Source organism: Mus pahari, chromosome 14 (genome assembly GCF_900095145.1).
Source record: "Mus pahari chromosome 14, PAHARI_EIJ_v1.1, whole genome shotgun sequence".
NCBI lineage: Eukaryota > Metazoa > Chordata > Mammalia > Rodentia > Muridae > Mus > Mus pahari.
Window position 1 is genome coordinate 45,734,374 of NC_034603.1, and position 23,828 is coordinate 45,758,201.

Genomic DNA, 23,828 nt, shown 5'->3' on the forward strand with positions numbered 1-23,828 from the left:
CTTCTGGAGTGTCTGAAGAGAGCTACAGTGTACTTACATATAATAAATAAATCTTAAAAAAAAAAAAAAAAAGAAGGTGAACAAGCAGGCATTAGTTTCCATTGTATACACAATGGTTTCCATTAGAAAGCAAGCCAGAGCCAAGTTAGCTACTAACCAGAGCTGTACGTAGTTTGATTTCACCTAAGGTCTAAAAACTAGGCTATCTGTCAAGCTACCTAGCCTTCAAAACTCTTTCCTGTGAGTCTCCATAGAGTGTGACCTGTCAGTTTCAAAACTGACCATGTAAAGAAGCTAGACTCTAAAGGGTTGGGATCAGCCAAGGAAGAAAGGTAAAAACTTGCTGGTGCCCATCGTATGCCAGGTGTTCTACTGTTACTCCACTTATCCATACAGCTAAGAATGCTGGTAGTACATCTTAATTATGGAGAGGAAGAAACTGACCTACAAAATACAGAATATTTTCCCAAAGACTCAATGGAATGGACAGCTGAGATTGGAACCGAACTTTATTTCCCTCTGAAGCTCTCAAATTCTTTGGAAACAGTGTGGCTTGGTAGGGAATAGTACACTGTTTTTTCTAGCATAGGTCATTTTCCTCAGATGCTGCTGTAACTCATAGACTTCCCTACCTAATGGTTCCAAATCTGCCTTTCCCACTATCAGCAGCACCACCACTCCCCCTTGGCCTCCAGTATTTACAATGAAATGGATTGAAATACACATCCTCTGGGCTTTGTGAACTGATGGTTAGTCCATGCCTCTTGTACATGCAGTCTTCTTTATTGCCACCACATCCCTAAGAGGAGAAAGATTTTAGTGTTTTCACTGATGGAGAAGTTTCTGAATTGGCCAAGGCCACACTAACTGGGTATTAGCCTGATGACACTTGTTTGGTTTTAGAGTCTCGGAGGAAAATATATTGTCAGTTAACCAGTCCTACTAAACACACTGTGGTTTTTTCCACTTCGTGGCTTCTAAGAAGCATCACTTCTAGAGTTTGTAATTAAGATCGAAAGCCACCGTTCATGGTCGCCATGCTTCTCCGTTGGGTCTCCCACTTGGCACCCTTCCATGCCAACCCCTCTGAGAAGTGAGCTCCCCAGCCTGTTCAACCTTTGCAGACTTTCTTCATTTTGAGTTGTTTTCCAAACCTTTCAATATCATGATGCTCTAAGCAAGTGACGGTGACTTTAGCTTGCATTATGATGTTCTGACCTTAATCTCACTAAATGTGTTCTTACTGTATTTAGTTTTTTAGCTGCTTGCCCTGTGCTTTAATATTATAGAAATGTTAAATATTATATTTTTCAAACATTCCACACTGTTTTTGGTGATTTCATTGCTGCCGTGTTTTCTCATTTTAGTTTAGTTATAGCTAGAGAGATGGCTCAACAGTTAGGAGCACTGACCATTCTTCCAGAGGACCTGGATTCAATTCCCAGCACCCACATGGCAGCTCAAAACTGCCTACAACTCCACTTTCAGGGGGTCTGGGGCCCTCTTCTGGTATTTGTGGGTATTAGGCACACACATAGTACAAGGGAAAATACCAATACATACAAAATAAAATTTCAATTTTAATAATTGTCATGTGTAAGGGACTCTATAATTTTCATAAGTGATCTAGTAAGACATGTACCCATCTCTATTTTGTTCTTTTCATGATGGCCCACCTATTCATTTGCGCAGAAACGAGAGCAGAAAAAGGAGCTGGGCCACGTCAATGGACTGGTGGACAAGTCTAGCAAACGGACTACATCCCCCAGCAGTGACACTGACTTGTTGGACAGACCAGCTAGCAAAACTGAACTCAAGGCCATTGCCCATGCCCGGATCCTGGAAAGGAGAGCCAGCCGGCCTGGCACCCCCACATCCAACGCCAGCACAGAGACCCCCACCTCTGAGCATAATGACGTCGATGAGGACATCATTGACGTGGACGAGGAGCCAGTAGCAGCAGAGCCAGACTATGTGCAGCCCCAGCTGCGGCGGCCTTTTGAGCTGCTGATTGCTGCTGCCATGGAGCGGAACCCTACCCAGTTTCAGTTGCCCAATGAACTGACCTGTACCACTGCACTACCAGGTTAGCCACATCATCATCATCATCATAACCCTCTCTTACCCTGGCTTCCCAAGGGATTACTCCTACCTGTAGCCAGTTTTTTGTTCCTGTTCCTGGTTTTGCCTGGAGATCGCATCAGAGGTTGTAGTTGTTATAGTACTTACCCTATTTTCTGAGTCTTCTATCTCCTATCTCATTATTCCCCTGCATCTTTTGTTTTCTTTTTAAGATACATACCAAATATCATACACCAGTAATCTTAGCACTTGGGAGGATAAAGCAAGAGGATCATGAGTTTGAGGCCAGCCTGAGCTACCTTTCAGAAACATAGGAGGGTTTGAGAAGGTGGCCCAGTCCTTAAGAGCACTGGCTGTTCCTGCAGAAAGGGCAGAGGTTTGGTTCCCAGCCTTTGCATAGTGATTCACAACCATCAGTAACTTCAGTTTCAAGGAATCTGATGCCATCTTCTGGCCTTTATAGGCACCAGGTGTGCGCGTGGTGCACATGTGTACTTGCTGGCAAGCATTCATATTCATAAAAATATAAATGGAAAAAAAAATGTAATAGGGGGCTGGGGAGATGGCTCAGCAGTTAAGGGTACTTGTTCTTGGACTTCTAGAGGACCCGAGTTCCATTTGAAGCATCCATGTCAGGCAGCTCACAGCTGTCTCTACATCCAGCCTCTGATTTCCAACTCCTAGCACACAATGCACATGGAGATACATATTAGCACATAACTACCTTTTTTTTTTTTTTTCAAAGATCTTTTTTGTTTTCCGAGACAGGGTTTCTCTTTGTAGCCCTGGCTGTCCTGGAACTCAGAAATCAACCTGCCTCTGCCTCCCAAGTGCTGAGATTAAAGGTTTGTGCCACCACTGCCCGACTTTTTAATTGTTAAATAAATAAATGAAACAAAGTTTAGGGATGTAGTTAGGTGATAGAGCATCTCCCTGCAATTTTTTTTTTTTTATTCTTATTCTTCTTTTTTTTTGTTGTTTTTTGTTTTTTTCGAGACAGGGTTTCTCTGTATAGCCCTGGCTGCCCTGGAACTTACTTTGTAGACCAGGCTGGCCTCGAACTCAGAAATCCGCCTGTCTCTGCCTCCCAAGTGCGCCACCACTGCCCAGCTTGTATTCTCTTCTTAAATAACATGCCAACAAACTGTTCTAACATTTGATTTTTTTATCCTTACAATGCATTCCAGTGGTTTTAACATTAACTTAGCATTTCATTAGGTTTTTGTTACAGCACTGTAATAATCCATTGTGTAAATGTACTCTAAATGATTTAAACAGTTTTGTATTCATTGCCATTTAAATTGTTCCTAATATTTTCTCATTTATTTATATGTATGGGTATTTTGCCTGCAAGTATGTCTTGTGCACCATGTGTGTGCCTAGTGTCCACAGAAGCCAAAAGAAGGTATCAGAGCCTCTGGCACTGGAGTCACAGATGTTTATGAATCACCATGTTAGTGCTGGGAATTGAACTTGGGTCCTTGGAAAAAGCAGCCAGGCCTTTGCGCTACCTTTGCTCTATCTCTCTAGCCCCCTCCTAATATTTTGTTAATACATCATTGTGCACATTTAAGATATGATCTATAGAGCTGATGTGTATGGTAAATTCCTAATATTGGAATTGCTAGGTCACAGTTTGCAGTGGAAGGTTTGCTAGCTGTTATCAAATTGTCCCTTTTACAAAGAAAATCAAATCTTAATTTTTCTTCCTAGAGAAAATGCAATTGGTTGAGCATGGTGTCTACCATACACCTGTGTACCTACCATACATGCTTGTATCCTTGCACTTAAGAGGCAGAAGCAGAACTGTCAAGAGTTCAGAGCTAGCCTGAGCTACATAATGAGTTCTTGGCCAGCCCTGGCTACAAAGTGAGACCCTGTCTCAACAAAACAAAAGAGGACTAGGAAGAGTAAAGTGCTTGCTGTGCAAATGCTGGAGTTTATATCTCAGGCCCACATCGTTGGCTAGGTGGGCATAACAGCCTGCCTGTAACCTAGACTGTAGGAGGCTGAGATGGAGGAAGCTTGTAGCGATCCAGACAAACTAGTATGGTAAGCTCTAGAGGAAGTATCTGCCTTAATCAATGAAGACATCTGCCATCTACCTTATGCCCACCCCTACACACACACACACACACACACACACACACACACACACACACACACGCAAAAAGAACATTGGCAGGCTTAAAAGGTACATATAAGCCAAGTGTGGTGTGTGCCTTTAATCCCACCATGGGAAAATCAGAAAAATAGAACTCTAAGATTGAGGCTAGCCAGGGCTATGTGAGAAGAAGGGGGTAGGGGATGGGTGGGTGGGTGGGTGGATGGATGGATATGCCTATCAGGCTACTAGTAAGTTAGTTCATGTGATAAAGGCACTTGTCATGGAAGCCTAATGAGTTTGATTCTTGGAACCCCATAAAAGTGAAAGTAGAGAAAAGTTATCTTATGACCTTTATGCATGTGTGTACTATGTGTGCACCCCCACATACTTTTTTTTTTTAAAGATTATATATATATATATATATATATATATATAGTTGTGCTTGCTGTTGAACTCCTTTATTCCCAGCACTTGGGAGGCAGAGGGAGGTAGATTTCTGAGTTTGAGGCCAGCCTGGTCACATCAGCCAGGATTAAGAGAAAACTTACCTTATGTCAGAGTGGGAGTGGGGGTTGCATATGGCATCTGCTTTCTATAGGAACATAATTAATTATAGTCTTTTGCTTAGTTTTCTTCAGTCTAATCCTTGTCAACCATGTAACTTAGATGTGTGTATATGTGTGCGTGCACGCGCATACGTGCAGGTTTATACTATCAGAGATTTCTCATTATATTAGTGAAATCAATAATTCTGCTACAAAACAGGTGACTTCTATTCCTGGTTACCTGTATGTCTATCTCCTGTTTTTCTTTCTTTCTTTCTTAGTGTGTGTGTGTGTCTGTCTGTCTGTCTGTCTGAACTATGGCACATGCTTTTGCTTAGATCTGTTCTTTCACTTAATGTTTTCATATTCCAACAAGGAATTCTGAAGCCAAGGACAGTTCAGCACCACCAGCTTCTTTTCTAGGTTCTAGCAAACGGAGAAGAAAGGAAGAAACCACAGGGAAGAATGTAAAAAGGACACAGCATGAGTTAGATCATAATGGTCTTGTTCCCTTGCCGGTCAAAGTCTGCTTCACGTGTAACAGGTATTTTTTTCCTCTGTCACCCCTTGTAAGTCCCGTGTGTTGATTAAATGTGGACAGCTTATATTCTGATGGTATTAGCACACAGAACTAGTTGACTGGCCACTTCCTTGAATATGTCAATAACAAGTTACATGGGAGTCAAAGTGCTGAGCCAGAGATATAGTGCATGCCTGTAACCTCGGCACTTAAGTTGTTGAGGTGGTTTGGGGAGTTCAAGGCTAGCCTAGGCTCACGAGGCTTCCCCCTTCCTTGAGGGATTCTCAATTGATGGGGAAGCAGTGCCATTTAACTTAATGGTATTGCCACTAAAGAGTCCATATTTATTAAGTAACCCCCCTACCCAGATCATGTAAGCAACCCTGACTAAACCCAGTGGGTCAGAACTCGTGGACATGGACCACTGGGTAAAGGCTCTTGTATCGTCACAACCTGAGCAGAAGGACAAAACCAACTTTGGCAAGTTCTTTTCTAACTTATGCATGGGAGTTGTGGCATATGCACGCACACACAAACACATTCACTAAATAAATGTAAAAAAAAAAAATTTGTAGGATTAAACTCAGTGCCACACCCATAAAAGATATGAAACTAACGGGGGCTTGTTGCGGGGAGGGAAGGGCTAAGAGGGTAACAGGAGGTGAACGTGATCAAAATTTATTATGAAACTGTGGAACACTAAACCATAAAAAGAAGCTGGGTTTGGTGGCGCACACCTTTGATCCCAAAGGCAGGCAGATTACTGTGAGTTCAAGGTCAGCCTGTTCTGCACAGTGAGTTTCAGGCCAGCCAAAGCTACATCATGAGACCATCTCAAAAAGGAAAAAAAAAGCTACAGATGGTGACTGTGTAAATTAGTTAGACTTAAACTGAAGGGCAGGGGGCTGATAGATGGTCAGTGGGTTAAGGTGCTTGCCGCAGAGCCTTGACCTTGGATTTAATCCAGAGCGCCCATGTGGTGGAAGAAGACTCCATCCCTAAATGAACACATGGCATGTGTACTTTTCCTCCTTCCCAATACACACACAAAAGGTTTCTGGCTTTTTTTTTTCTTCTTTTTTTTTTAATTAAATAAAGTATTTAGCAAAATGTTAAACATAAATTTTGAAGTGTTATAGGTATCTGTCCATTCCATTGACTACCTACAAGTAAGTTTGTGTAAGTTTGTTACACACAGCTGCCCTAGGACACTAGTTTCCTTCAGATAGACTCACCTCAGTTATAGGAGCCAGATGTTTCAATGCCTGAAACTGGACTTGTTGGCTTGAGTATATCAGAGAAACTGAATTGTGGTTGGAGCAGCCTAGCAGGAGAAATGCTTACCTACAATGGTGGTACAGACAATTATCCCAGCACTCAGGCGGTAGATGCAGGAGGAACGGGGATTCAGAATCATTCTTAGATATATAGTGAGTTGAGGCTACATGAGCTGGCTTCACAACCATCGCCTCAACCAAAAAAAAAAGTATTCGCAAGGAAAGCTATGGAAAACTAAATGGTGGCATATTAGAATGAAAAGCTCTGAGCTCTGGCACTAGTACAGTTTGGGGAGCACTTACAAGTTCTCTTTGGAGCATTCTCTTAGAGGTGCATACAACATTCCTTGCCTCCATCTCCACTTATCAGCACTGGTGCCTTTTATACAGAAGGGAAGTCGTTTGTTCTGTAGTTACAACTCCAGAAAGATTGCTCATGCATTATTCTTTTTACATTTGTTTGTGTGACAGACAATAAACAATTGCTGCAACATATGTATACAGATCAGAGGACAACTTGAATGAGTTGGTTCTCCCTTTTATCACGGGTCTGACGAATTGAACTCGTAGCAGGCAGGCTTATTGAGAGGTGCCTCTAACACCAGGCCTTTACCCAGCCTCTTCTTGATTTGTGTATTTATTTCTAAGTGAGAATTCCTTAAAGAGCAGGGTCAGAGAGCAGGGCTGAGTACTAAGCATTGGTCATTTCTGCTCTGACAGCTACTTTAGCCATGCATTTAGATTCACAAGATACATTCTTCCTAGAAGATAAAATAATGAAGAACCTGGTTTTCATCTTCCTTGCTGACTGGGTGTGACAGAACCCTAGAGGGAGGGAAGTATGGACAGGACAGTCTGTGAAGACTGAGGAGGAAAGGATCTTTTTAGAGTAGAGTGGTCTTGAATTTTGCCCCAGAAATCACCCATCACATCTCGTTCCTCTGCAGGAGTTGTCGAGTGGCCCCCCTCATCCAGTGTGACTATTGCCCGCTTCTGTTTCACATGGACTGCCTCGAGCCCCCGCTCACTGCCATGCCCCTGGGCAGATGGATGTGTCCGAATCACATCGAACATGTGGTGGTAAGCACACTAGTGTTTAGTGAGCTCTCTACAGGCCCAGCTGGAGCAGGGACCAATCCCCTAAAATAGTAACATCCCCGTATGCAGAGCAGTGTAATCTTGCAGGTGCTGGGTTCAGCAGGCCATCCTAATTATGTTTGGTGTATCTCACCTGCGCATCTTGCCTTTCCCCAGTACCTTCTTCAGCTGTACAGGCAGGCTTGACTTGCTTGCTTGCAATTTTTACCCCACAGTGAACTAAACAATTGCTATTATAGCCATAAAGACTGAGTATTAGAGCCAACCTTAGAAAAATAAATGGTTGGCTGCCAGGAGTCCGTGTGGCCCATGTGTCCAGTGAGTTTGCTGCCCTCTTGCATTAGTTCTTTGTGACTACCCTGTGTCAGTCATCCTGGGTTTTCAGTGAGTTGTTGAATGGGACCTTCATACGCTGAACCATCTGTCACAGACTCTCTTCAGACACTGCTTTCTACATTAGAACAGAGTTCTGCTCTTTGCAGGATGGATAGTCCTTCAATACAGTCACCCAAAGGGTCGTAGGAGGCAACTTCATGAAAAGGTATTCCCTTACAAAAACAGCCTTTCCAAATTAAACCATTGCTGCTTTAGACATACAAGGAGGGAATAGAGGTGTAGCTCAGTGCTAGAGCACTTTGAGGCCATGGGCTTCATCCCCAAGACAATGAGTAGAGAGGAGAAAGTGGTAACCACGAAGTGACCGTTAGCGTTCATTATTCCATGAGCACTTTGGGAAACCCACTGTAAAAAGTCACTCACAAAAGGATGGAGAGTAGAGGAGCAGAGTGTTTGATTAGTACAGATGAAGCTCTGGATAACGCACGCACGCACGCACGCACATACGCACTGTGCCTATCTCAGGTCCATACCATTCAGGGAGACTGACCTGGGAGGAAGCTGCTCTGGGCTCTGCCATATTTGCTTCCTGCTGAAACAGATTTTTAAAAAGCCATAAACAGTTCACCCAAACACGAATCCTAAGGAACAGCAGTGAAAACTGGCTAATTTCATTGGTCACTTACTTTTGCTATCTAGGAAGCTGCAGTAATTCTAAGTCTTTTATCTTTTTGTTGGTTTGGTTTGGTTTTTTTGGAATAAGGGTTTTCTGTGTAGCCCTGTGTCCTGGAACTTGCTTTGTAGACAAGGTTGGCCTTTACCGTGTGGAGTGCTACCTGCCCCTGCCTCCAGGGTACTAGTATTAACCTGTGTACCGAGATTGATCTTTATCAAGACGAGAGAGCCGACTCAGCAGTTCTTGCAGAGGATCCATGTTCAGTTCCCAGCACCCATATGGCTGCCATCTATAACTCCAGTTTCAGGGTATCCAGTCTGCAGGCACCATACATACATGCAGGCAAAAGATTCATACACATAATTTTTTTTAAGTTATGTCATTTTTGAGATGGTCATATTCTGTAGCCCAGGCTAGCTAGTAGATCAGGCTGGTCTCAAACTCACAAAGGTCTGACTGTCTCAGCTGCCTCCCAAGTGCTGAGAGCAATGCCCGTACCCAACATAGGGGTTTTAATTATTAAGATTCATTTTTATTGATGTGCATGGCTGTTTGTCTTTGTGAATGAATGCCACATGGATGTAGGTGACCTGAGGAGACAGCAGTGGAGGGCATCAGACACCCTAGAACTGCATACAAGTGGTCGTAAGCCACTCAGCATGTTCTCTGGAAGAGTGGAAAGTCTTGACCCTGAGCCATTTCTTATCCAGACCCTGTCTTTTGAACTAAAGTATAGGGGGCCAAATGCAACTGAGGAGATGGGAAGTGTCGTGAGTTCTCCATGCCTCCCTCCTCTCCCTTTGCCCTTTAGGAGCAGGCCAGAGCTTTTTCCCTTCAAGGGAAGACAATAAATGAGGTGAGCTCAGCAATGCTTCCTGGTACCCTAGAACAGGAATAGGGCAGAACACACAGGATTTTGACTCAGTGTGAGCAAGGTGTCTATGTAGGACAGCTTTTTCTGTGAGAGATTGGCTTGATGGGCAGGGTGTCTGGTTCTTGGCTTGTGCAGGACCAAGATCTGCATCTTCTTTAACTCTGTGCTGCTAGGAATAATCCTGATAGGTTGCTCTGACCAAGAGTATAGTCAGGCTAAATGAGAAGCACTTCCAGGCTACTTGACTTTCTTAATTCCCAAAAGCAGGTGCTTCCTTACTCCCACTGACATCCTGTCCAGATAGAAGTGGCCCATTCCCCCAGAGAGCTTCTGGTTTGGGTTTTGGGGTTTTTTTTTGGTGTTTGTTTTTGTTTTTGTTTTTTGTTTGTTTTTTTTAAGCCCAGAGAATGGGGCTTAGCTGGAGGAGCCAGCACCCTTAGAAATTCACTAGAGTGGTCTCTCTGCTCTGACTCCAGCTGAACCAGAAGAATCTGACTCTGAGCAATCGGTGCCAGGTGTTTGATCGGTTCCAGGACACCATTTCACAACATGTTGTCAAAGTAGATTTCCTGAACCGAATCCACAAGAAGCACCCTCCTAACCGCCGTGTGCTCCAGTCTGTCAAAAGAAGAAGCTTGAAGGTAAGTCACAGTCCTGTGAGTAAGATATGTCTTTGGTGTCTCCGCAAGTAATGACTGACCTCGTGTAGCAATAGCCTGAGAGTGGTAGTCAGAATTCTAAAGGCAACATTCCTGGTGCGCTTTTGTAATCTGTCTATAATTCTCCAGAAGATAAGCACCCTTCAGCACATTACAAGCCCAGTTGTGATCCCTTGTCACATACAACGTTTTGTCTTAGGGTGTCTATTGCTGTGATAAAACACCATAACTGTGAACAACTGGTTTTTGTTTTGTTTTGGGGGAGGATTGGTAGCATTTGTTTCGGCTTACAGCTGAGATGGTCATACTTCACTGCTGTGGAGATCAGCAGTTCTAAACATGGCCACTAGGTGGCACCCGTATTTTAAGCTCCATCCCACTACTCCCATCTGTAGCTGGTCTTTGGTATTTTATGGGTTGTTCTTCCCACCCTTTGTCCCCCTGGTTTCACCTTCTATTACTAGATAGGAAAGAAAGGATAGGAGAATGAGAGAGAGAGAGAGAGAGAGAGAGAGAGAGAGAGAGAGAGAGAGAGATCACTGAAGCTAATTTCCTTTTGTTTCTTTGAGCACAGCTACTAACAAACCAAAACCACTCACCCACCCCACCCCCGCATGACCCCCAACCTCACCTACTGAAGCTCTGAAAAGTTCCCATAATTCAGAATGTCACACAATTGCAGAAATTACCTGCAACTGGCAAATCCACATCTCTGTTAGAGCGTGAGGCAAGTCATAGCTGCTGCAGACAATCCAAAGCCACCACATTTCCCCACCCCTGGGAGTAAAACAGAAACATAATTTTATAATATTTCTAGGTTGTTGTTGTTGGGGTGTTTGTTTGTTTTTAAGAAACCAAAATTTCAGAATTCTCACTATATACACTGTAGGTGTACAGATGGTTGTGAGAAATTGTGTGGTTGGTATGAATTGAACTCAGAACTTCTGCTTGCTCTGGCCATACTTGCTCCAGCTCAAAGATTTTTTATTTATTCTTATATGTAAGTACACTGTAGCTGTCTTTAGACACACCAGAAGAGGGCATCAGATTTCATTACGGGGGGTTGAGCCACTATGTTGTTGCTGGGATTTGAACTCAAGACCTTTGGAAGAGCTCTTACCTGCTAAGCCATCTCATCAGACCCATATAGCAAACTCTTAACTAGGTAACTATTTACCCTCTGGTATAATGGTTTTCTCAGTGTTTCTCGTTACAGAAATAGGTTATAAGGTGGGATGCCTCATACAGCTAGTTAAATGGATCTAAAAGGAATCCAAACTAATTCATTTTCCATGTAAGTTCAGAAGATAGCCTGGGGGCTGGAAAGATGGCTCAGCGGTCAAGAGCACTGACTAGTCTTCCAGAGGTCCTGAGTTCAATTCCCAGCAATCACATGGTGGCTCATAATCATCTGTAATGGTATTTGTTTCCCTCTTCTGGTGTGTCTGAAGACAGCAATAGTGTGCTCATGTAAATGAAATGAATAAATAAATCTTTTGTTTGTTTGTTTGTTTGTTTTCTGAGACAGGGTTTCTCTGTATAGCCGTGGCTGTCCTGGAACTCACTTTGTAGACCAGGCTGGCCTCAAACTCAAGAAATACGCCTGCCTCTGCCTCCCAAGTGCTGGGATTAAAGGCATGGACCACCAGTGCCCGGCATAAATTTTTTTTTTTTTTTTTGCATTAGAAGACAGCCTGGAGCTGAAATGAGCACATTGGGATACCTTGATTAAATCCTTTCCTCGGCTTCTCCTAAATAGTTTATTGTTGAGGAAAAAGTCAGGGTTATAAACTTCCTGAAGAATAGTTTGTTCTTAGATAGCTTGAGCATGAAATGAGAACAGTGTCATTGGACCGTGGCCTCTGTGCTTGGTCACAGCAGTACAGGAAGAACCTGCTGGGAGCCTGGTACCTGTGTCAGAGCTCTCTAGCTTCCCTGCCTTTGTGCCCTTCCCCAGGGCACAGCCATAGTCTAGCCCACTGCTTCATCCTCCTGTTGCTTTAGAAGGCACGCAGCACTGTTTTGGTCATTCTCAACTTCATGTTTCTTTCCTCATTGTGTAGTCCAGTCTAGCCTTAGACTCACAGAGATCCACCTGACTCTCCCTGCCGCGTGCTGGGATTACATGTGTGCAGCACCACTGCCCTGCTGCACTTTTCCTTTCTAATAAAAGTACCTCAAATATGCCTGTACCCTAGGATGCATTGTGTTGTATTGTAATAGCCCTTCTATGTTTTCCCCCACTAGCCTAAGTTTCTTGGGGGCAAGGTTTAACTTTTATATTCACCCCTGGAACTCTTGGATTTGGAACAGTGCCAGACTTATAAGGCACTCAGTAAGTGTTGGTGGAATTTATGAGTGGTTCTTTCATGTGTTTCTTTCGTTCTTGCATAATGTAAGTCAAAGTGTCTTTTTTTTTTTTCTTTGTTCAACAAAGAAGTCTTCAGTTGTCATATGAGTCATGAAGGGATGGACGATGAAAACTAACATTGACTAAGTACTCAGATTCGTCAGGCATCATGCTAAATTTTTCTGCCATGAATATAACCTTATTTAACTTATTTCTCAATTACTATTCAGCCTTGGCCATTGGCACTAGGAAATAGAAACCTTCAGCCTGGACCACCCTGATGAAAGCCCGGTCTAGTGTCAGTCTTGCATGTTTCAGGACAAAAATGGAAGACAGCATGCTGCATGCTATAGTGCTACAGCTCTGCAAGGCTTTAGGTCTTAATGAAGAACAGTGAGGTCCCTACCTATTGTTTCTGTTTCTGTACCTTTTCGGGACAAGATGTCTGTGCTGGTGTCAAAGGGCAACCCAAAACAGTTTCAGCACACTAAGCCTCTTTGGTTTGGGTGGATCACAGAGCAGATGATCCCTTGGGCACCAGCCCTTCATCAAAGTAGTATCTCATTAAGCCAGATTCAACTGGGCATGTTGGCACTCTCACCTTTCCTTTTCTCCTGTCCTGAACAGGTTCCTGATGCTATAAAATCTCAGTACCAGTTTCCACCCCCACTCATTGCACCCGCGGCCATTCGGGACGGGGAGCTGATCTGCAGTGGGGTCCCAGAGGAATCGCAAACGCACCTTTTGAACCCTGAGCACTTAGCCACCCAGGCAGAGCAGCAAGAGGTGAGTGAAAGGATTGGGATCCCAAGTCCAATCTCTCTTCCACGTCACCAGGGCCTCGGTGTCTGTCATTCCTACCTCTGCTTTACCTCCTAGCCCCTAAAACTTGAGTGGCCCTTGGAGAATCCCAAGCTCATAAGCCAAAAGCAAGAAGGTGACTTCAAATAGGCCGCTCTCCTCATCTCCCTCCATTGCAGCAAGCTGGGCAGTTCTGTACCGTAGCAAGAGATGAGCAGACTCACAGAGAGGTTAGGTGGTAGTGCCAGACACAGAGCAGATGCTGGGGTGTTTGCTGAATGTCGATCACAGGAATCTCAGGCTCCACTGGCTGAGGTTGTACTGCCAAGTGTACCAATAAGGCTTGCTTGAGAATGAAAGTGGGATCCCTTTCTAGTCACTTGTGTTGGAACCTTGGAAACAGTACTTGTCAGCTCTGCTGTAGCCCTGGCCACTGTGGCAGGATGGACCAAAGTCTCCCAGGCCTCTCACCTCCTCTCCTCTCCTTCCATTGCAGTGGCTCTGTAGTGTTGTTGCGCTCCAGTGCAGCATATTGAAACATTTATCTGCTAAGCAGATGCCTTCGCCTTGGGACTCTGAACAGACAGAGAAGGCTGATATTAAGCCTGTTATTGTGACTGACAGCTCAATCACCACCTCCCTGCAAACCGCTGACAAGGCATCTCTTCCTTCCCACTACCCTTTGTCCTGCCCCTCAGCAATGAGCACCCAAAATTCCCTGGGCTGCTCTCCACCCCACCAACCCCCAACCCTAGAAGACATCAGCTGCAGTTCTTGTATGGAAAAGTCTAAGAAAGCCCCGTGTGGGACTGCCAATGGGCCAGTGAACACAGAGGTAAAAGCCAATGGCCCACACCTCTACAGCAGCCCCACTGATTCCACGGATCCCCGGCGACTTCCTGGCGCCAACACCCCTTTACCGGGCCTCACACACCGGCAAGGCTGGCCTCGGCCCCACACGCCACCATCGGCTGGGGGGCTTCAGAACCACGTCGGCATCATTGTGAAGACAGAAAATGCCACTGGCCCCAGCTCTTGTCCCCAAAGGAGTTTGGTACCCGTCCCAAGCCTGCCCCCTTCCATTCCCAGCTCTTGTGCCAGCATCGAGAACACCAGCACTTTGCATAGAAAGACTGTCCAGTCACAGATAGGACCTTCGTCGACAGAATCGAGGCCTCTGGGCTCACCCCCAAATGCCACCCGGGTGCTCACTCCCCCCCAAGCTGCAGGAGACAGTATCTTGGCCACAGGCGCCAACCAACGATTCTGCTCACCAGCGCCATCATCAGGTGAGTTTCAGTATTCCAGTATTCTCTGGACTAATCCTGTGTTAATAGAAAACTTAAGAGTCCAAAACAGTTTATCCCTGTGAATACTTGAGACCTTTAATCTCTGTGTCAGTGGTCCATCTTCCCTGTGTTTCTATGGCAGGAGAAAGGCTGGGTTAGCTTATTCCAGCCATAAGTTGGGACTGTTCTCACTAATTCAAGTCACTTCCTTGGGGTGGCCTGCCAGGTCAATGGCAATACTGGAACTGCAGTTGGGTCGCTGGCCCCTCCTCTCACCTTCTGGACCTAGTCTTCTGCCTGTCTGTTCCATCAACTCAGAAGGCACATGCTTTCTGGAACCACTTGGGTCAGCCTGGGGCTTGGTGTGTACATTCACATGCGAGTGATGCAGATTCTCAGAGCCAGCTCATTGGAGGAACATTCATGTTCAAGAAGCAGGGACAGAAAGCAGCATTGCCTTTCATAGAGTTATAAAGTGGGATGCCTGCAGAGGTTGGTCTGCCCCAGAAGCTTGCCCTTGGCCATATGTCTAAAGAGAATCCTGTAGGTCTGTACTTGACACAGTATAGACCTGTTCTCTCAGCTGTCCCAGGCAGCATTTGGACCTCGAGCTTGCTGATCCCAGCATCTGAACCAGGTTTCATAAGCTGTTGTCACCTGTGTTGTCCCACATGAACTGACGCCATCCTCCCAGTCAGCAACCAGGTGCCTGTGATTTCTTTGCATGGGAGCCCCTGGTCCTATTTCCAACTCTAATGCGAGAGTGAGTAAATTCTGCAAACTGACGGTTGTACGTCAGCAGATAGGAATTGCAGGTGCTGCTTCTGTAAAAGTAGAGGTAGCAGAGAGGTAGGTGGTCATGAACCAAAGAGCACTTGCCCCAGAATAGTAAATTGCCACAGTTGTCAGTGCTCTGGAAATCCTGCGTCCCGGGTATGTTATTATTCCATCTACCCTTCCTCACCACACGTTTTTAGCTCTAGGAGTTCCAGAGCCTGTGGGTTGAGAATCAAGAAGGGAACATCACCTTGGGTCCGAAATCCAGAACTGTCTCAACAATGGGGGATTGGACCGGTGGGTTTCCCTCAGGCGACGTAAGTAACAGTCTTCCTGCTCCGTCCCCAGATGGCAAGGTCAGCCCCGGCACGTTATCCATAGGAAGCGCTTTAACCGTACCCTCTTTCCCAGCCAACTCTACTGCCATGGTGGACCTCACCAACTCACTTCGAGCATTTATGGATGTCAACGGAGGTGAGTGATGTCCCAGTAGCATTCAGCTCCTTTTTGAAGAGGGATAAGGAGATGGGGATACGTGTATCCACTTGGGTGGAAGAATGGGAAAGAAGGCACCGTCTCTTATCTCTGCCTTCTGGGTTTACACAGTCTAATCAAAGATGAAGAAAAGGAGAATACAGCTAAGCTGAAGCAGGGGGAAAGAGCAGAGTCACATGAGGCAGCTCCCTTGGTTTGGGCAGCAAAACAGAACCATGAGAACCCCAGAGTTAAAGAGAATAGGGATAGCTTCCTCTGCACAGAGTGGATGGAAAGATGATGCGTCAGTCTGTCAGGCAGCTGGGTCGTTGGCTCTGCCTTTCTTATTTAAAAGTAGCCTACCTTACTACAAGAAGCCACTGCCCTGGGCCCTTCTCACTGCAAACGGCATGTGAGATACCCATTTTCAGATCTTTGTCCCACTTCGGACTTTATATTGTTTGAACAAAAGTCACTTCCTGGATTTGCCCTGTCGCCCTTATCTGCTTCCACATTCCATTTCTCTCAGCTTTTTTGATCTTTTTCTTTGGTTGATAGAAATCGAGATAAATATGCTGGACGAGAAGCTGATCAAGTTTCTGGCCTTGCAGAGAGTACATCAGCTTTTCCCTTCCCGGGCCCAAGCTTCACCGGGCAGTGTTGGGACACATCCGCCGGCTTCTGGAGGGCACCACCCAGAAGGTGCGCGCGCGTGCATATACCTGCCACCACACCATCAGCTCTCCTGTCTGATGTGTGTGAATGACCACCTTGCTTCATGGAGAATCTCTGCTTTCAGTAGCTCAAACTCTTTGTACCTTTGGGTTTAATAAAGCACTGTGATTTTTTTTTTTTTTTTTTTTTTTTTTCTCAGCGCGAACAAGATAAACAACTTTTTGATCAGACTTGTGGAGTTTGCCATAACTTCTTTCACACAAGTCCACTTTGATTCATAGCAAAGCAGCTACCAATACTTTGGGGTGTATGTTGTATGCTTTCTGTTTAATTACTTTGTAATATTTGAACTAGAAGGTTCTCCCAAGGTTCGAGGTGAGAAATAGAACAGTAGGAAATTCTTCTCCAATGTTAACTCCACTTGGTTATCTCGAAGCCCTCAGCTCAGCACATCAGGGCTTTGGTGCTTTAGGAACTGTGCCATGCCAGCAATATCGGAATCCCGGGAGCTTATTAGAAATAGAAATGTAGAACTAGGGGTCCCTCAGTTGAAAAGGAAGCCTGAGTTCTATCCCTAGAACCCACATAACAAAAGCTAGGTGTAGTGATACATGCTCACAGTCCCAGAACTGAGCAAGTGGAGATGGACGGAGCCCTGGGATTCACTGGCTGTCCAGCCTAATCTACTTCCTGAATTCTAGGCCGGTGAGAGACCTTGTTCCTCCAAAAGCTAGAATATGAGGAACAACACCAAAAGTTGTTTGTGTATATGTGAATCCAAATATGTGTGAACTCTAACAAGTGTGTGTGAACTCCAATGCAGGAAATTCAAATTTAAAGATTCTAGACCCTTTTACTCCCAACTAAATCCAAAAACAGTTTTTGGATGTGGGTGGCGGTAGTTCTAGCAATCAAATCCATTGACTTACTGGACAAGTACTGTATAACTGAAGTATAATTAACAATATCCATAGACAGTTGAAGTGCTCATTAAAGCTTAAGAAACGCTGACCTATGCCTTATGTTTTTCCATGTTCTCTTTTTATTACCATTTGGAATATCCTTGTTAAGCTAACCAGGATCCCAGGAACTTAAAGTACTAATGTCCTCAAATTCTGTAACCATCTTCATTGAAGGTCCTTCCTAACCTGTACTGGAAATGCTGTGGGTGGGGTGGAGCACTCCCTGAAGCAGCTCTGGGTCAGGTGTGAGTCTGAGCATGAGTCACCTAGTGGGATTTTTTTCAAGGCCACCAACCATAGATCCAGGTTTTGTTGGTTTGTGTTTGGGTCACAGGTTCTGGGTTTCTGAATGATCCTATCCCTATGTTTGTCTTGTAGTGCAAAGAAAGGAGGTACAGGCCCGAGCTGTGTTCTGCCCCCTCTTAGGGTTGGGAGGAGCTGTGAACATGTGCTATCGAACCCTCTACATCGGGACAGGTGAGCCAGCCAGGAGTCTGGGAGGGGCACTGGACCTTCAGCCTAAAGGTGGACACTTAGAGAAACCCTTTTGGGGTTGATGGGTACTTCCTCGGCTCAGGCCTTTTGCTTTCTCTGCCTCTCAGTAGCATCTGAAACACTGTAAGGAAGGACTTAAAAAGAGGACGCTTCTTTATTCTCGGGCATGATAAGCTCACACATAATCGTCCTTTATTTGTTAGTTTGATTATTTTTGATCATCCAAATGATTTAAGATAGGGTCTCCTCTGTAGTCCAGGGTGGTCTTGAACTCATGTCCGTTCTCTTGCCTCAACCTCTCAAGTACTACAACTACGGGTATTGCCCACCACACCTCTGATCACCCCTAAGAATTGCCCCTTAACGTGGCCTACACTATGTGTTCACATGGATATACCATCCTGTTCAGTAGCTTGCTACTCTGTCTGGGTGGCAGCCATGTATTCTAATGCAGATTAGCTTTAGAACAACAGAGGTAATTACTGAACTTGCCAACATATATCTATAATCTCAGTACTTATGGAATGGAGGCAGGTAGGTCAAGAATTCAGAGCTATAGCCCATTACTATAAAAGAAAAAAAGAAAGAAAGAAAAGAGGCCTTGAGATACCTTAAAGTTTCTACCAGCAACCACCCAGAAGCTAACTCCCCTCTCCCCAACACATACACCTTACAGTCTGTTCTCTGCCTTTTCCTTGACTCCTGCTACCTTGCAGGAGCCGACATGGATGTGTGCCTTACAAACTATGGTCACTGTAACTACGTGTCTGGGAAACATGCCTGCATATTCTACGATGAGGTGAGGGGCAGAGATGGTTGGGAGGGAGCTTTCCTAACCTGAGGTCCTTCCCTAGCACTGGGTTCTGGATACAGGCCTGACCTCTTTCCTCCTGTCCATCTTGGAAGGAAATACTCAGTATGAAGGGCTTGGCATTCCACCATGGCAACCTGTTTGTAGGATCAGGCTATCGCTGCAACTAATGTTGCACACAGAAACAATTGAGGGAAGCTACCTCAAAACAGGGGAAGGAGTCAAAGTAGAAGGAAGCCAAGCTCTGTGTGTCCCTGAGTTTCATCATAATTATGTGCCAGTGAATTACCAATTCAACAGGAGCCAGTGCTGAGGAGCAGGATGAGGGGGGTGATGTGGAGTCACTGGGACAGGCTTTCACATGGGTGAATCTTGGTGAATTCTGAGAGAGGCAGACTGTGACTGAGGAAGAGCTTGAGAACTTGCTAGGTAGAGCAGCAAGCCCCATGTCGTCTCCCAAGGCTTCACACAGCAACTACACATCATTATCTCCCCTCCTCCTCAGAATACCAAACATTATGAGCTGTTAAACTACAGTGAGCACGGGACAACGGTGGACAATGTGCTGTATTCATGTGACTTCTCTGAGAAGACCCCGCCAACCCCCCCAAGCAGTATTGTTGCCAAAGTACAGAGTGTCATCAGTAAGTTGGAGCAGAGGCCTGTGGCCACACAGCTAAGGCCCCAGTCACCTTGGTTCTACCATGCTGTCAATGACCTACAGTTTGCCTCCCCAGTCCCCTTGGCCAAGTTCATTGATGGTGGGCCTGGGAAAAGCCACCGAAAGTCAAGTGCTGAACACCCACATATGTATCAGACCCTTCTGGGCAGGGACTTGAGACTCCAGCCCCGTCTGAGCATCCTCAGTCCTAATCATGTAGCATAGAATGGGGAGATGCAGGGGGCCAGTATTGCCAGTCATCCCAGACAGGTCAGCCATTCACCGTTCCCCTCCTATGATCATGCCCCTTTTTCCCAGGGCGCCGCCGACACCAGAAACAGGATGAAGAGCCAAGTGAGGAGGCAGCCATGATGAGTTCCCAGGCCCAGGGGCCACAGCGGAGACCCTGCAATTGCAAAGCCAGCAGCTCAAGCTTGATCGGGGGCAGTGGGGCCGGCTGGGAGGGCACAGCCTTACTCCACCATGGCAGCTACATCAAGCTGGGCTGCCTGCAGTTCGTCTTCAGCATCACTGAGTTTGCGACCAAACAGCCCAAAGGCGATGCCAGCCTGCTGCAGGATGGGGTCTTGACCGAGAAACTCTCTCTCAAGCCCCATCAGGGCCCTGTGCTGCGCTCCAACTCCGTTCCTTAGGCCATTGGCCTGGACGCCCACCCAAGACTCCTGCAATGCAAAAATGTACACGAACCAAGCCTGGGTGTTTTCTATACCAGAAACCCTCAACTACAATCTTTGCATGAAATGAAGAAAACCTTTTGACTGTTTTTTAAGACTTTTTTCTTTTCTCAAGTTCTAGGGGGCATTTGCACATATATTTGTACTCAACATTTCATGGGAAAGCGGCAGACACGAGCTGAGGAACAGCAAGGGCAGGGAGGGGAGGCCCTGGTCTGGACACTTCCTCCAGCACAATCCCTTCCCCCGCCTCCTGCTCCTTCCCCCTCGACCGCCTGCCCGCTGTTGTAAAATAATCAGAAACTTGTTCTATTTTGTGGCAGTGACAATAGTTTTATATTAAAAGAAAAAATACAGTTTTCATACAGCAAAATCTATACAATATCATTGTTTTATTTAATATAAAGATCGCTACCCACTCCTTTCCATGGTTCCCACCCTACAAGGAATTTCCCTTTCTGCAGCAGTTGCACTACAGGTAGCTACTGTGTATATGGACAAATGAGAAATGAAATCTTTTTCTGGCTGTCCATCTATTTTATTTCAAATAAGGAAAAGTGTATTTGGATTTTGTGTAAATACATCTAGTGATGGCATTTTTTCAATGTTTTTAAAAGCTGTGTACAGTACATGTGGTAGAGTGTTTTTCTCAAATTGTCTATTGTAGCAAAGGCGTTTTTGTCGTAAACCTGTTCTGTGTCCTTTTTTGTTCTTACCACTTCTCTTCCTCCTCACCCCAGATACTTCCTCTCCCCACAACTAGTACCAATGTACATAGTAATTGTAATGTTTTAGACTTTACAGAAACTTTCCTGTATTCTGTATATAAAAACCAAAAATACTTCAAATTATGTTTTCTGCCTGTCTGTCCTCCCTGTCATCATGCTTAGAGGGGGAAGTGTCCTGGATCTCACTTTTCGCACCCTTTGAACAAGTGTCAGTCTCCAGGGAAGTTTGGTGGAGAAGGCAGATGTTGGTGAAGGGAGCCTAAGCTCGGTGAGGGAACTGGGAAGGAGTGTTTGCCTTTGGAGGGCTGCAGTTCCCCAGAGAACCCTAATACAGCAACATTTCTGTAGACCAGTGGTTCTCAACAGTCCTGATGCTGTGACCCTTTTATACCGTCTGTCATGTGTGGTGACCACCTACCCTAAAAGTATTTCGGTGCTACATCATAACTTTAACTGTTGCAAATTATAAATGTCTGACATACAGGATATCTGAGATCCAACTCCTGTGAAGGGGTGGTTGACTCTTGATAAGGTTAAAGACTGCTGCTCTAGCCTGTGCTGCTCTTGGTGTAACTTGAATAACTTTTGCTGTTCTCATCAGAAAATACCCTGCTGTGTTAACCTAATTCTAATTTCCTGGGCATCCTGCTTGCTTCCTGGAGATGGTTTATTCAGGAAGTTCTTCCTGAGAACAGTCCCTTAGAAAAATCTGTGTTCTGGCACTATTCTAACTAGAACCCATTCATATATTCAAGTCTGTTGATAGGGCTAGAAGATGAGCTTTACATCCACAGTGTCTATAATTCTGCTCTAAGAACACAGGTGCAGTATTAAATAGGGAGTTTTCCTCTGGTCTCAGAAATCTGACCCTGACTCCCAAATATAGCTGTATTCTTGTCCCTGCCACTCTGCTTCCACTTCAGGAAGGACTTCTTAAACCTCTAAAGGCAGAAAGGAACTACCTGGTTATTCACTGTCCTAGGCAAGGTCCTGCCTGGAATGCCCGCACACGCATCCCTAACTGTCCCTGTCCATCTTAACCCCTCAGTCACTGTTTCCCGAGTAATGGAGTGTCTACCTACCTAATCTTGCCACTGTGAACCGTTCCAGAAACAAATTACCACCTAACATTTTTACTACTTCCTTTTCGAAAGCAGAGGAGATGGAGTAACAACCATGAGGTTGAGGCAGGAGGATCTCAAGTTTAAGGCCAACATGGGCCTTGGGAAACCATCTCCAAAATCGACAGGGGAAGGGGTGGGGTCACAGGGTTAGGAAATCACATGGTTGGATCCTGACAACCCTGTCAGTGCCATCATAAGAAGCCCCGTGTCTGGGGCCTGTAACAGGAAAGGTCCTAGAAGAGGAGCCCAGGGCTGGATAATGAAGGAATGAGGAAACGAGTCGCTTCATTGAGGAAAAGACATCTAGGTCCCGACTCCAAACACACGAGCCCATTCATGTACACAGGGCTCCAGACTGAGAGAAGGCTACAAACTCACACCTAGAGTAAACAGAGATGTTCATTCAGTCACACGCGTTGGTGGAGACTACAGATGCATGCACAGCCTGGAGGACTCCTGCAATGGGCACAAGACACCTACGCAGTGCTCTCACGCCGGCGCCCGCCCAGAATCCAGAAGCACATCCAAACCCTGAGCGGAGATCTCCATGCCCTAAGCATGCACACACCCACCGGTCCCTCAGGCAGATGGTTCCGGAACAGACCCGAGCACGCGTTCCCGGGAGTTCGCAAGCCTAGAGGGCGCTCCCAGGACTCCAAGGTGTTTCGCCTAGGCACGCCGCCAGGGCACGCAGGCGCACGCCTAGGGGGCGCTCGCAGGGGCCACGCGTGCGCGCACACCCCTACCCAGCCTGCCGCCGCCCTCGCGAGGCCGAGGCGGGAGCGACGAGGCCCGGGCGGGAACCGGGAGCGCTGCCGGCATGGAGATGCTGCTGCTGGGCGCCGGGCTGCTGCTGGGCGCCTACGTGCTTGTCTACTACAACCTGGTGAAGGCCCCGCCGTGCGGCGGCATCGGCAGCCTGCGGGGCCGCACGGTCGTGGTCACTGGTGAGTGCGCGCGAGCGGGCGGCGGGGAGGCCGGGCGGGTGGCCGCGCCCCGACCGGCTGAGCTGGCTCCCACCCGCCGCCCGCAGGCGCCAATAGCGGCATCGGGAAGATGACAGCGCTGGAGCTGGCGCGCCGGGGAGCGCGCGTGGTGCTGGCCTGCCGCAGCCGGGAGCGCGGGGAGGCGGCCGCCTTCGACCTCCGCCAGGTGAGACCGTAGGGGAATACGGGACGCGGGTGAGCCGGAGACGCGGAGGGCGGAGCAAAGCGACGGAGGAATCAAGATCTGAGAGGCGAGAGCCTCACTATCCCTTAAACACAGAGGAAGATGCAGGGACTGCTGTGCTCTCTAATCTTGAGAGCTTTAAGAATCTGAGTTAATGAAGTCAGGTGTGGTCCCAGCACCGGGCTGGGAGCTCAAGGCCATCCTTGGCAAAGGCGACAAAGAAGGAAGGGTTAGGCTAATGAGGAGATGGAAAAAAGAACAGCAGGTGCGAATGCCCTGAGACTAGAGAGTCTAATTGGAGAGACAGGGGGCGGGAGATGAAGCAAGGAATAAGAGGAATATCCTGAAGTGGTTCTGAGCCACAGCCAGCTTCTGAAGGCCCTTCCAGATACCATCGAGTTGAAGACAGCTGAGCAGAGACGCCACTTCAATAGGCTCTGGACCATCCTGATGGCTTTTTCAAATGAATTACTTAGAACTGTGCGGTGTCTAGACTGCAGAGGACAGGAGTGAGAGGGTCACATACCTTTAATCCTAGCACTTGAGAGGCAGAGACAGGTAGATTTCTGTGAGTTGAAGACCAGCTTGGGCTACATCCTAAGACCCTGTCTCAAAAAAAAAAAAAAAAAAAAAAAAAAAAGG

The 23,828-nt window shown here is 46.2% G+C and overlaps 2 protein-coding genes across 3 annotated transcripts in view; both read left to right on the forward strand.

Annotated features, from left to right (window-relative positions):
• Positions 1 to 21,012, forward strand: part of Phf12 (PHD finger protein 12) — a 46,254-nt gene extending 25,242 nt beyond the window's left edge. Inside the window, exons 4-15 of one of the 2 annotated variants that reach the window (XM_021214101.2) lie at positions 1,693 to 2,086; positions 5,158 to 5,278; positions 7,479 to 7,611; positions 9,992 to 10,156; positions 13,152 to 13,310; positions 13,822 to 14,614; positions 15,740 to 15,865; positions 16,424 to 16,567; positions 17,881 to 17,979; positions 18,714 to 18,796; positions 19,314 to 19,452; positions 19,788 to 21,012. In XM_021214101.2, the coding sequence (XP_021069760.1) occupies positions 1,693 to 2,086; positions 5,158 to 5,278; positions 7,479 to 7,611; positions 9,992 to 10,156; positions 13,152 to 13,310; positions 13,822 to 14,614; positions 15,740 to 15,865; positions 16,424 to 16,567; positions 17,881 to 17,979; positions 18,714 to 18,796; positions 19,314 to 19,452; positions 19,788 to 20,122 (2,691 nt within the window). In that variant the 3' untranslated portion in view covers positions 20,123 to 21,012. The other variant, XM_029545745.1, reaches the window with a different exon arrangement.
• A 1,765-nt stretch (positions 21,013 to 22,777) lies between these two features.
• Positions 22,778 to 23,828, forward strand: part of Dhrs13 (dehydrogenase/reductase 13) — a 6,201-nt gene continuing 5,150 nt past the window's right edge. The window contains exons 1-2 of the mRNA XM_021214102.2: positions 22,778 to 22,963; positions 23,050 to 23,168. Of these exons, the coding sequence (XP_021069761.1) occupies positions 22,837 to 22,963; positions 23,050 to 23,168 (246 nt within the window). The 5' untranslated portion in view covers positions 22,778 to 22,836. The remainder of the gene's footprint in view (positions 22,964 to 23,049; positions 23,169 to 23,828) is intronic.